Below are 14,485 nucleotides of genomic sequence, written 5' to 3'. Positions count from 1 at the left end.
TTATTGTTCAATTGCCTACCAACAGCCACAGTACTGTACATTTGTCAGCTGTAGCTCAGATGTGAGACATGTTTCTGAGGCAGGTTATGGGTTCAGATCGCGACTGGCTAGAATCAATTAGCTCCCAATGTGCCACATGGGTCAGCAAACTGAGATGTCAACAGATTAAGACAGGAGGTTGATGTCAGATTGATATGATACAGAAGACATATTGTCATTGAGCACCGAAGGCCCTGTGGCCCAATTTGCCCTTGATGACCAAGATGTCCCATCTACACTAGTCCCACCTGCCCATGTTTGTCCAAATCCCTTTAACCCTTTCCTATCCATGTACCTGTGCAAATGTCCTTTAAATGTTGTTACGGTGCGGCACAGAGCTAGAGTTGCTGACTTACAGCGCCTGAGACCCGCCGTTCGATCCTGACTATGGGTGCTGTCTGTGTGGAGTCCGTACGCTCTCCCCGTGACTGCATGGATTTTCTCCGGGAGCTCCCGTTTCCTCCCACACTCCAAAGACATATGGGTTAGTAGGAATTGGCTTGATAAAATTGTAAAATGTCCATAGTGGGTGGGACTCACTAGTGGGCTGAAAGGCTCAGGACTTATTTGTACGCTGTATATCTAAACTAAACTAAATTAACTGCCTTAACTATCTCATCTGGCAGCTCGTTCTATATACCCACCACCCTTTGATGAAAATGGTGCCCCTTATCTTTCCTTTCTCTCCTTAAACATATGCCCTCTTGTTTATGATTCAGGGTTTAAAAAACTGTGCATTTACCCTATCTATTCCCCTGATTATTTTATACATCTCCAGAAGAGCACCCCTCAGCCTCAATGCGCTCCCATCAAAATTAATAATGAATGTTAATCATTTGTGTTAAGACGGCTTTGAATTACTTAATACTGCGTTAACGTGATTTTCAAATGCCTTAGTTTTATTTGGCGTTGTCCGGGCGAGGTTCTGGACTAAATGTGTAGATGCTGCCTGACCCGCTGAGTTACTCCTGCTTTTTGTGTCTATTCTAGGTCTAGTGTCTATTCTGGACTGTTGTCTTGATGCTTGACTGCGCAATTGTTTTCATCTGCTTGCCATTCACTCCAGCGGTTGCTGCTGCCAGCGCAGCGAAACGCTTCAGAATCGCAGGTACACTTCGTAGCGGCTTCTGTGCCGTATTTCGAAACGTCGTAACATCTTACATAACAAGTGTCTAATTTCAGCGCAATGACGGAAGAAGACAGTGCATCGAAGTTACTGACCTACTTTCCAAAAGAGAAAAAAAAGCCCGCACTTCACCGTGCAGCCAGCGTCAATGTGCTGTCAGCTCGGAGTGAACCAAGAGGAGGGTTCATCTCTTGCCCGCCAATACTTGGATCGCCGCCTCACGCCTATTTATCAATGAATTGCGCGGCCGTCCCTTGCTAATTAATTAATCCCCCTCCACAGTGAGTCGGGCAAGGCTCTTGTGAGGACCGAAACCCTTCGACGTGCCAAGCATGGCAAATATACCCCAACCCGCCACAACAACTCGCCTCCCTGCCGCAGATCTCTATTGGCTCCGCTCCCTGGACCCGCGCCTGTCTCCACCCACAGGAGGCAGAAAAAGGTCACAGATGTTTGGAAAAATATTTAGGTCAGTGGATCATTTCCTCCTTTTCCAGTTATAGAGATTTGCTTTCACCGAAGGGAGGACGAGGAAAAGTACAATCCGATCTCAGTGGAATACAACTGGGGGACAACCTCCCTGACCTATTTAATGTTTATTTATCCTACATACTAAGAGTCAGATTTACTCGATTACTTGACATGAAGAGTGACAGAACTGCACTGATTATATAATCGGTTCTTTCTTAAAAGCGCCGCTGTCGTTTGGCAATTTCTGTATTGCTCGGGATCTCACTGTTTCCGTTGCCCAGGTTTAGTTCTGTGCCTTGAGATGCGTTTGCAACATGAGATTCAACGAGAAGAGACCGGGTAGGAGAGCCGGCTCGGTGGTGATCCGGAGCCGCCCCGGGGTGTTTGGCGACCGAGCGCCAAGCGCTTCGCCCGACAGCAGCAGCGAGCCGACCCGGTGGACGCACACGGCAGGTGTCGGCAACTGCCGGAGGTAACCCTCAGCCACTCATTCCCTTCACACGGCCCTCTCTCGCACTCTCCCCCGAATAGATAAACACTTTGCCATCAGATCAGATCAGACCCGTCAATGTTAAGGGTTTAAGAAAAACAATATGGTCAGACACAAAATTGGATTGAACTACGAGTCATATTATTTCAAATCTTTGGTGGTGATGACCAAATTAACGATTTGATCCCCCGGTTACCTCGTGCCTTTTAACAACTTTTTAAACGCACGATTCGGAATTGGCTGCTGCATTTTGAGCGCCCGCGCGTCCTGATGTACTTACTGCGCGCAACTTTGCCTTCTGCCCGCGTTATTTCGGAACCAAACCGCGAAAAATACGCTGCAGCTACCATTATTTTCATTGTTTGCATAAAATGAATGGTTGCATTTCTGAAATTTGCATGTAATGCATTATCTTTCTCTCGATGCTCCTCTTGCGTTGGCACCAACATTTTACTTTTGAAATGGTACGCCATTGCTTTTAGAAGCTTGCTTCCACAAACTGCGCACCACAATATCACTTTTAATCAGATTGCAGTCATCTTCGTCCGTGCGTATTGATATGCCACTGTATCCCCTCTTATTATTTTATTTGTATTATTTAATTACAATAATTAATCTATTTTAAAATATAGAAACAAGGAACTGCAGATGCTTTATCAAAAAGACACAAAGTTCTAAAGTAACAGCGGGTCAGGCAACACCTCTGGAGAACATGGATTGGTGACGATTGAACTCATCCACGTTCTCCAGAGATGCTGCATGACCCGCTGAGATACTCCAGCACTTTGTGTCTATTTTAAATCATCTGCAACCTATGTTGAACTTTCATCATCATCATCATCACCACTGAACACAATTGACTGTGTTCATTAATAAGAAATTGCAGTGACCACTGACAACAAGCACATATGTATGTTTAAAATATATTTAGATAGGTACATGGATAGGATAGGTTTAGAAGGATATGGGCCAAATGCAGGCAGGTGGACCTAGTATAGACGGGGGATGGTCTGGTTCTGGGCAAGTTGGGGGCCGAAGGGCCTGTTTCCATGCTGTATGACTATGTCTGAATATTCCTGACTAGCTGGTATATAAAGATACACATAAAATAGAATATCATTCATTTACATGGTTACTTTATGTTAGTTACTTTCAGTTAGGTCAGCACTGCATTGCAACAGTTGATTTTTGAGCACAAAAGGGGAAAATGTGATTTATATTTGTGATTGGAAAACTTTTTAAAGATACAAACAGCTAAGTTGTAATGCTTATCAGTCAAATCACACATGATATGCTATATTCATATAAGACCCTGGTGAGCCACTGTGACATTCATAGAACATCTTTGATTGGAGATACGGCATGGAAACAGGCCCTTCGGCCTGCAGAGTCCCTGCCGACCAACAATCATCCCGTATATAGTTCTATCCTACACCGTAGAAACAATTTATCAATTAAACTGCAAACCTGCATGTTTGGAATGTGAGAGGAAACCAGAGCACCCGGAATAAACCCACACAGTCACATGGAGAATGTGCAAACTCCGTACAGAGAGCACCCGTAATCAGGATTGAACCTGGGTCTCTGGCACTATAAGGCAGTAACGCTACCACTGTCGCCCACATTGTTTAGAAGAGGGAGGACTGTGAAAAGAATGGACCAGTTAAAAAATATATATTTTACAGTTTATTTAAACCATAATTGTGTGATATTAACAGAAGTTGACCAAAGTTATTTTAATTTCTTTGTGTGAGATACCAGCAGTAGATTGTTGGTTTCTATTTCCTGCATATCAACAAATAGATTATATTGTAATGACAGCCTGACTTTCATTTCCATTGTGAATATGAAAATAGTACTCCTATCGCCTGGGTTGGTGATGGAATCTCTATGTTTATTGCCCAGGTAATCAAAATCAAAATCTATTTCACACTCACATTTGTTTTTACTGCCCATTTTTTGTTGCAGAATATTGTGAAGGCGTAAACTCAGGGGAAACTACAGTAAAGTAATACAGTGGTTGTCATTCACAATCCTTTGATGCAATTTTCCATTAAGTATTATTGATCTCTTAACCAATTTGTCTCACTTGCAAACTTAAAGTACTGATGACAACCTACAACAGTGGAAAACCAACCAGAGTACTTTCTGATATATCCCTTCATCCTGACTGCGCTCATTGTAGGCAAAGTTGATGCAATTGCCTGCCAGTATCCCACACATATTTTTAGTAATGGCCTGGGAGGATTCCAAACCAAAGAATTTAAGGTAGTGAATTTTTCAGGCACCATTAATTGCCTTACCTTTGCTGGCAAAAAGTGGCCACAGATTGAACAAAGAGCCATTCTTCCCTATTTCCCTATGACATTGAAGAAGGCCATTTTGGCCCGTTGAGTCTATGAAACCTCATGGAGTGATCCCATTTCCCACTGATTTTCCCTATGATCTTTTCTCCCCAGATTTCCAGGAATTGCCCACAATTTCTACCATTCACCTTCACTCAAGGGGCAGTTTATAGTGGCCAATTAACACACTGACACATGTTTTGATGTGGGAGGAAACTCGAATTCCATGAAAATTCACTCAATGACAGGGCGCATGTGCAAAGCTTTGGAAAATATGGATAGGTGATGTTTCAGGTTGGGACCCTTCTTCAGACTAGTCGAAGGAAGGACCCTGATCCGTAACATCGCAAGTCCATATTCTCCTGGCTGTGTTAATATTCTCCTGGCACTTTGTGTCTTTTTTTGGCAGTCAACATAAGTTATGAAGGGAAAATCATGTTTAACTAATCCTTTGGAGAGATTTGAGAACCTGGCTGTTAGAATAGTTATTGGGAACAACAAACATTTATTACACTGATTTCAGGGGTTACAGGTTTGCCATACGAGGAGAAATTTAGTAGACCATATTCTTTGGAGTTTAGAAGAATAGGAGGAAACTCGTAGAAACTTACCACATTCTTAGAGGGTGTCGGAAGGAACTCAGGTGCTGGCTTATACCGAAGATGGACACAAAATGCTGGAGCAACTCAGCGGGTCAAGCAGAGAAGGGTTCCAACCCGTAACGTCACCTATTCCTTTTCTCCAAAGATGCTGCCTGACCCGCTGAGTTACTCCAGCATTTTTTATCTATCTTCGACAAGGGTTTGGCTGGTTGGATGAAGGAAGGATGTTTCCCTTGGCTGAGGAGACTTGAACCAGGGAGCATAGTTTGAGGAAAAGTCTTTATGACTGAGATCAGGAGAAATGTCATTGTTCAGAGGATGGTGACATTTGAATTCTCTATTCCGGAAGATTGTGGTAGTTCAGACTTTGCTTTAATTGAAAACAGAGACAAATAGGGCATTAGAAGAATCAGGGGATATGCAAATAATAGAAGATCTGCTTTGATCTTTGTGAATGGTGGAGCAGATTCAAATGGGCAAGACATTCTCTTGCTCATAATGCATCTAGCTTGGCATTCAAGAGTGTAATTTATTCAACACTCCACTGGTGTCCAGTGCCTTGTATTGGGAACTCCCTGTGTGTGAAAGTCAGGTGAGAACAATATTAGGTTTGACTTTGATGCCTATTGTTTTAAATATCTTTCCAATGCTAAAATATAAATGCGATTTGGAAAAGAGCCAGTTCTCATGGAATTATACTGCAGGATTGTGCTAACTTCACAGGGAACTAAAGGGAAGGGAAGAAAATCATCAAGGAAAATATATTCAAAGATTAAATAGGCACCAAGGATTAGTTAGAATGAAGAGGAGTTTAGACAAGAGATTAACAGAAACCCTTAATGTCTTGGTGTTATTAAAACTATATTTTCTACAAAATATATAATCATGTACCAGGACTGCTGAATGTTATTGTGAAGTTAATTTAGTTTATACGCAACAAATAACATTTCAAATATTTGAAGAGTTGGCATTATATAATGGGTAGAAAAGTATCAAATTGTATTTCTACAAATACAGAAAATAAACGTTGAGCTGCTATATTTGGTAAATGCCTTATTCATTGCACCTGATATGTTTATTATAATTAAATGACACTTTAGTTGTTATATTCAAAAGGCCTGGATTAATGGTTCAGAATCATGAATTCAGATGCCATCACAGCAGGGTATTTAATTAGGGTATTTTGGGTACATTTGGGGTATTTCATTAACCAATTTAAAATTAGTTTAATTAAATAACCTGGATAAAAAGCTACTGTTGTAAATGATGATTGTGAAATTTCTGACGTTCTCTTTACTCAAATCCTGTAAGGAGGAAAAATTGCCATCCTTGCCTGTCTGGCTTACGGGTGACCCCAGAACTCATAACATTGTGGCTAACCTTCAAATGGCTTCTGAAGTGACATGCCAAGCCATTCAGTTGTATCAACCCGTTGCAATAAAATAAAAATGTAATCAAAAGGGCTACCGGTCAAGATCATGTGCTTATTGAACTGACTTGGCTCTAGAATCTTTCTTGTGGATATCCAAAATAGGCCTGTCTTGTGAGAATATCACATACAAGACACAAATAATTTATTAGCCAAGTATGTAATAACATACAATGAATTTGATTTGCCATAGTCATACCAAAAAAGCAGCAAGACACACAACTTCATAAAAAATTAGCATAAATATCCACCACAGTGCAATGATATCATATTATCTTCTTCCCTCCTTTTCTCCCGCGGGTCGGGCAGTCGAAGCATCCGCAGTCGGGGCGGTCGAAGCTCCTGCAATCAGGGCGATTGAAGCTCCCGCGTCGGAGCCATCGAAGCTCCTGTGGTTGGAGCTCCCGAAGTCGATCCCTGACAAAGGGATCGCAAACTCCACGATGTTAAGTCCGCAGGCTCCCGAGGTTTGAGCTCCCAAAAGTTGATCCCCGGCAAAGGGACCACCAGCTCCACGATGTTAGGCTGCCGTGCAGACGGAGATACGATACGGAAAATGCCACATCTCCGTCGAGGAAAGAGATAAAAAAAAGTTTCCCCAACACCCCCACCCCCCACATACACAACGAAAGATCCACTAAAACATACATTTGACAACGGACTAAAAAACAACAAAAAAAGAAAAGGACAAGACAGACCGTTGCGAGGTTGCCATGGTACGGCGCCGCAATACAACATACTCACAGAATCTGACTTTTTAGACAGCATCCCAGATTGCTACCTCAGTCCCTGGAGATCCTGTCTCATCGGTAGACAGACCCCACTCGATATGGTAGCTCAATGGCATACAGTTAGGAGTGAGTAGCGATGGAAGTTCTTATCATTCACATTGCACTCCGTAAAGCAAGGGTTCCAAACCTGGGATACATTTCACCTACCCAGGGGGTAAATTTGTTGATTCTGGATTTATACATATTTTTTCTCATTGACTGACTGTGTTTGGTTCTGGTAACCCGGTATCTGTTCATCATTAGTTGTTCAAAAATAAGTGAAATAACTTTGTTATGTGCTATTAAAGTTGCCAGGGGTAAACGGGAACGAAAAAGGTTGGGAACCCCTGCCGTAAAGGGTTATGGTATCACAACTGACATGGTGAAGATTCTCCTAATGATCTCCAGACTTTGTTCTTCCCTTAATAGACGAAATTGTGCTCCTTCATGGATGTCCTTCATTACTGTCGAGCTAAATAACCAACTCTGGTCCAGATATGTATGCTAGGAATGGCGCAGGCTTCCCAAAAAATGAAGAGCCATCGCAGGGAAGCTGCAGCACAGGACTACATAGATGTCAGATTGGGCAGCACAGTGGTGCAGCGGTAGAGTTCCTGCCTTATAGCGCTTTCAGCACCAGAGGCCTGGGTTCAATCCTGACTACGGGTGCTGTCTGTACGGGGTTTGTATGTTCTCCCCGTGACCTGCATGGGTTATCTCTGAGATCTTGTGGTTTCTTCCCACACTCCAAAGACATACAGGTTTGTAGATTAATTGGATTGGTATATAATGTAAATTGTCCCTAGTGTGTTTAAGATAGTATTAGTGTGCGGGGATCACTGGTCAACGTGGACCTGGTGTGCCGAAGAGCCTGTTTCCGCGCTGTATCTCTAAACTAAACTAAATATATCAAAGGTCTGCAGTTCTTCTACATCTAATGGGAATGATGGTGGGTAAGCAATAACTAACAAGATGAAGAGGTTCCAAGATGATCCCCATCCTCAGCGACGATGGACCCCAATATATGAATGAGAATCAAGTGTTTTCAAGCATCTTCAATGATGTGGATGATCCACCTCGGCCTTTTCTCAGACCATCAACAGCACAGACCCTGGCTTTAATTTATTTGTTTAATTTTGGGAGACAATTGGGTTGCACTGGAAACTGCAAAGGCCATGATCCTGGCAAAAACCGACAGTAACGTAGCAGAGGTGTGCTCCAGAATGAGTTGAACCTCTTTTACCAATTTATGCCAGTATATATGCAAGAAAGAACTGCAGATGCTGGTTTAAACCGAAGAGAGATACAAAAAAGCTGGAGTAACTCAGCAGGGCAGACAGCATCTCTGGAGAGATGCCTTTCCTTCTCTCCAGAGATGCTGTCTGTCCCGCTGAGTTACTCCAGCTTTTTGTGTCTATACCAGAATATAACTGTATATACCAGTATATAACTGAAGAAGTGGCCAATTTCCCCACGTGTGGTAATGTTTAGTTTAGTTTAAAGATACAGCATGGAAACAGGCCCTTCGGCCCACCGAGTCTGTGCCAACCAGTGATTCCCGCACACTAACACTTTCCTACACACATTAGGGTCAATTTTCAATGACACCAAGCCAATTAACCTATGTTTGGGTCTTTAAAGTGTGGGAGGAAACTGGAGAACCAGGAGAAAACCCACGCAGGTCACGGGGAGAACGTACAAACTCCATACAGACAGCATCCATAGTCAGAATCGAACATGGGTCTCTAACGCCGTAAGGCAGCAACTCTACCTCTGCGCCACTGTGCCGCCCTAATGGTAACACTTTTTTGCTGCTTTCTACCAGAAATCCTTTGAAGGATCAACCCCATTTTTATGTGATCTGGAAAATTCATACACACTGGAAAAACATAACATACTTATCCATAGTACAATTTGTCTACTAAAGCAGCTGAGCCTGGTTTCTATCTAGATTTACTACAAAAATCACTAATAGAGGGCAAAATTAACAAGTACTGTACATAATGTTTTGTAATCTATATAGCAATTTGGGATGGTGATTAAAATACTGACTTTGACATGCCCATCTAATTCCATATCTGAGTACATAATAATATATGTATCATTTTATTCGTTGTAGCATAATTGGAAAAAAACTCATAACGATTTCACTGCAGCAGAATCTTCTTGATAATTGATGTTGTTGATAATTGAGGATTTGTATATCTATATTCTTCCCAGGTGACCTCACAGTGTTCCTGCGACATTTCATGAGTTTAAAAATGATGGTTAAATTACTGATATTAAGGAATAACAGAGACTTAAGGAAGACATTTTGAGCAGTGGGTTTAATGGATATAGTTGATAGATAGGTAGGTCCTTTATTAAGTTAGTGGTGAAATCTGGACCATTATATTTTGTTTTAATTTTACTAAAATAATACACTATATAATAAGTACTATATAAAATACTAAAATACTTGTTAAAGCAAAAATCATTTAAAAATTATCATGGACAACGTTTTTATACTTTGACTAAACTTAAGAAGGCAGGAATGGGGTACTGTTTGGGGCTGATCAGCCATGATCACATTGAAAGGCGGTGCTGGCTCGAAGGGCCGAATGGCCTACTCCTGCACCTATTGTCCATTGTCTATTGTCTATAAACTTCAGTTTGTCAGAAGTAAATGAATTAATGAATAGCTCCTGCATTGATTTATCAGTCTGAAGAAGGGTTTCGGCCCGAAACGTTGCCTATTTCCTTTGCTCCATAGATGCTACCTCACCCGCTGAGTTTCTCCAGCATTTTTGTCTACCTTTGATTTATTGACCATCTATTTAATCACAGTTTACTGTGGGAAACAATTTTGATAAAGATGGAGGATTAAATGGGATTTAAAGATTTCATTTTTTTATGGGCCAAAGTGAAGCATTTTATTTTATTTTGTTTATAGATGATGCAATTATTGTGATACAATTGAAGGAGGGTGGTAGATATTTACATTCATTAAAATGCACATTGTGTCATATGCCTTTTTATCATGTGTGTCAGATGGAAAATTTTAAGTATGTTATCCACTCCTATATTGTATCTTCAATTATTTTATAAAATAAGGTGCACGTGAAAATGGATGGAATTCCCAATACATAATGGCGGTCTTACTAATGATTTTATTGACCAATTATTTAATGTTTTATTTAATTATGAGTTGGGAGTTACAAAAGTGAAATGTAGCCTTGGAGGCCATAGTGCCAATATTATTGGGGGCTTTTTTTGATGATTTAAAGGCAAACATTCTTGTCTGGAACTAAAAGGGAAATGCCTGTGATTGGAACTGGCAGCATTTCTCATCCAAAGTACCAGAATGTCTCAGGCTCACGTGTGAACACAAATGCTCACTGTTGTTGAGTACTGAAGTGTGTGCTACCTACGACATGAAATTGCCACTGACCTCCTTACAGCATTTCCCCAACTATGATCGGCCAGTGAACCCCCAACGCAAACCTTCTGCATTCCCCCTGGTGCATATGCAGGAGAATCTGCTCAACGCCATTTAAAATCTAGCCCACAATTTGTGAGCTCATTCATTAGAGTGAGATTTTATGACTGTGAGAAAGAAGGGTAGGAGTAATAAATTTGTTGTGTTTGATATAAATTTTTTAATTACTTAAAACACTTTCAAACATTTTAAAAAGCTTTTGGGGTTTTATTTAATGCATTTGACTTTTACGAGTTTTTAAATTGCTTGCCCAGTCAGCTAGCCCAGACTATTACCACTCACTACAGTATGGTGTAATCTAAAGCCAAAACCTCTGAGCCCTGTGTGCTTATTCCCCTCTTGCCACTCCTGCATATGGCAAATCTATAGCCTTCACTCAGTTGTGTTCCAACTGGGGTAGAATGGTGAGTGTCAGCACAAGGCACAGAAAGGCATGTGGAAGACAGGCACCAAATAAATGCATAAAGGTGATTATCCTATGGTTTTAACTACATCACTGAATTCCAATATAAAAGCCTTGGGCACATTGATGGATCTCATGGTCTGCCTGCTCTACCTGGTTCTAGGAAACATGACCAAGTCATAAAACATATTGTGCAGCAAATTTCCTTCAGCGTGTCGGTTCGGAGCAAAGCGGCTGGAATCAAATTTCAAAAGTGGGGAGCAACTCGGTGTTAGATATTATCATGAATCATTTGGTGGAAAAAAGCTTGAGAGACAGTTCAATTTATCAGCGTAACTCTAGTAAAACAAAGAAGAATCTGATCAAATGGCTTGCAGCTATGTATCCATTCATCTTCCAAACTTCTGATTGCCCGAATCCTTCAAAAAACAGTTCTGTACTTGGAAAGTCCGTCACATTAAACAAAGTTACAATCTTAGTTTGAAATATTTATGTCTTTGATGCTACAGTTCTTTAGTTCATGGTACTTCAGATATATTGTTTTCCTGCCTTTTAATTTTGTAACTACATTATTCAATATTTAAAAATGTATACATGGGTGATTTTAGTTGTTATCAATTCTTCCTGCCTTTAGCACCTACTTTCTTTTTATTACAACTTAAAGCTGCTTGACACTCTTCTTGTGAACAGAATGTCTTGACAATAAGTAAACAAAGCCTTCTCATGTTTTTTTTTTACTACTCCACTTTATAAACTCTTCATTTTTCTTATGGGTAGCATATTTCATATTCGGTTCAACTTCCTGTCTCTTCTCAATTCTCTTCCATTGGTTTCCAGTGGATTTATTTACCCTTTCAATTCTGCATGCATAATTACCTTATGGAAGGGGGAAAAACTTACAATTTTTACATGTTACTTTCTTCTATTGAATAACACATTGTTTTCCTTCTCTCCCTGGGCTGTGATGAAATGTAAAAACCTCTTGCACATAGCTTAAAAGCCTGTAGCTGTGTGTTCTGTATTTAAAAAGCAATTTTGAATATTGTCAGCATCATTTCAGTCGTTGTTGATTTGTCATTTGCTTTCACAATGTGACTTAAATTCATATTCACACATTGTGTCTACCACACTACTTTGCAAGCAATCTATTGCTACCTTTACTCAGTTAAGCATTCTCCGACAATCTAGTTCCAGGTGTTGATCAAATGACTTAAATCTAAACTTAATCCCTAATTAACCAACATGTGGTTGGTATTTTATTATCAATAAGGTTATCCAAAAAAGGTGCATCCTAATGTTGTAACCACTATTATATTTTACGGTTAGTGCAAGTGCTAAGGACAGACAAAGGACAGATATTAAAAAATCTAGATTTTAAACCAGAATGGATTTTCATTTGGAGAGGAATTCCTCATTCGTCTCATATCAAGATGGTTTATGACTTGGAAAAGAACACTAAGGTGATGGTATTTCATTGTACTTGTTTCCCTTGTCATTGTAGTTTAGTTTAGAGATTCAGCATGGAAACAGGCCCTTCGACACACCAAGTCCGCGCCAGCCAGCCATCCCCACACACTAACACTATCCTGCACACGAGGGACAATTTACAATTTTACCAAGCCAATTACCCTATAAATCTACATGTCTTTCGAGTGTGGGAGGAAACCAGAGCAGGTCATGGGGAGAATGTACAAACTCCATACTAACATCATCCACAGTCAGTCTCGTACCCGGGTCCCTGGCCCTGTAAGGCAGCAACTCTGCTGCTGCACCACTGTGCTGCCCATGTTAGAGTTGGTGGGGATCTTGTTGTTGCTGTTTAAGTGTCCTTGGCAAGTTGCCGCCATGCACCTGCGATTGAGTACACACTGAAAGGAAGGACACTTTTAACAGAGAGAGTGATGCTTATAACGTTGGTTGTGATGCCAGTCAAGCAACCTGCTTTGTTCTGAATGACATTGAGTGTCTCCAGTTATGTGGAAACTGCAGTCATCCAAGCACATTTAATAATTAAGCATAAGAAATACAGCCAGGATATATATTGCTCTCAATTACTTGTATCTGTATTGCATTCATCTGTTAAGAACATGTGATGCATGCAGCAATTTTTCTTTCAAAAAACATTTTTCCCATCTGGTTTCCACGTGTTACAAATTGTTGTTAAACATCATGACATTTGATTCAAATGAGGAAAGTAACTTGATGCATCTGTGCAGGATGCTTGGCAGCCATATATTTATCCATATTTGGCAACAAGACAACTGTGGATTTATTTTCTTAGCTTGCTCAGAGATGAGTAAAAAGCATCTCAATATTTTTATCAGGGTATTACTCAGTGCCTGGAATAATAGTGCGATCTGTTGATGCCACATCTCACTAAGCTGTCTCATGACAGCACAGAACATTATTCATCTTCTTCAGCACAGGAGGAGAAACCCCCGATTTAAACCTGGGAGACTCGTGGAAGAGAGAGAAAATTATAATTCAAGCTGTTTTACGTTGCCCATGTTATACATTGTGCTGAATTACATTGTCAAAGTGCTTATAATACCTTTTATTATCTTGTTTATGGTGAACATATTGGCAGATGAACATGGCGTTATTGTATATTCATGCAAATAACAACAGAATAACATTATATAAACTTCAGTAAATCACATGCAGCTGTAGTTTTGATCCTTTATTTAAAGACTGCATGGTGAAACAGATGCTTAGAAGAATCCTCTGGCATAAACACTGACGACCCTGATTAACTTTGTTCTCTTTGGCACAGCAGTACAGCTTGTTGTCTTTGTGAACCAAGCTTCATTATGCATCATGCACTGTACATGGGTATTATGTGTCCTCAATGGTTTACACATTTTTTGTGAGTCATTCACCAGCTTCCCTTTATACTGTTTCACAGAAAAAACAATAATGACTTGTCCTGTCATGCTGGAGAGTTGCAAATTGATCTTACATTATTCATTTCTATTAGACAGTTGTGTCGATATTTCAAGTAGTTCTTTGGATACAAATGCCTCAGGGAACTTTTTCTTTCTATACTTTTTATGACCCCTCAAGATTGTTCATGACTAGCCTTTAACAAACGTCACCTATTCCTTCGCTCTATAGATGCTGCCTCACCTGCTGAGTTTCTCCAGCATTTTTTGTCTACCTTTAACAAACAAGATGATAACTTTACTGAATTATCTGTGACCCTAGGAGAGAAGATTAATAAAAGCCTGTGATGGTTGATATTTCAGTTTGACTTGGAGTATATTTTTTAAACTAAGTATTTATCAAAATTGGCCAGACAGTTTAGTGCTGCCCAAAAAAACCTGAAAATGATA

General features: G+C 40.4%; 1 protein-coding gene across 2 annotated transcripts in view; it reads left to right on the top strand.

Moving 5' to 3' along the window:
• The first annotated feature begins 1,626 nt into the window (after nt 1-1,626).
• LOC129698201 (neuronal PAS domain-containing protein 2-like) overlaps nt 1,627-14,485 on the top strand; it is a 64,102-nt gene continuing 51,243 nt past the window's right edge. The window contains exon 1 of one of the 2 annotated variants that reach the window (XM_055637165.1): nt 1,627-2,108. In XM_055637165.1, the coding sequence (XP_055493140.1) occupies nt 1,951-2,108 (158 nt within the window). In that variant the 5' untranslated portion in view covers nt 1,627-1,950. The remainder of the gene's footprint in view (nt 2,109-14,485) is intronic. The other variant, XM_055637163.1, reaches the window with a different exon arrangement.

Source organism: Leucoraja erinacea, chromosome 6 (assembly GCF_028641065.1).
Source record: "Leucoraja erinacea ecotype New England chromosome 6, Leri_hhj_1, whole genome shotgun sequence".
In the NCBI taxonomy this organism is placed as follows: Eukaryota; Metazoa; Chordata; class Chondrichthyes; order Rajiformes; family Rajidae; genus Leucoraja; species Leucoraja erinaceus.
The sequence above is the reverse complement of the archived record's forward strand: the minus strand, read 5'-3'. Positions and strand labels throughout refer to the sequence as shown.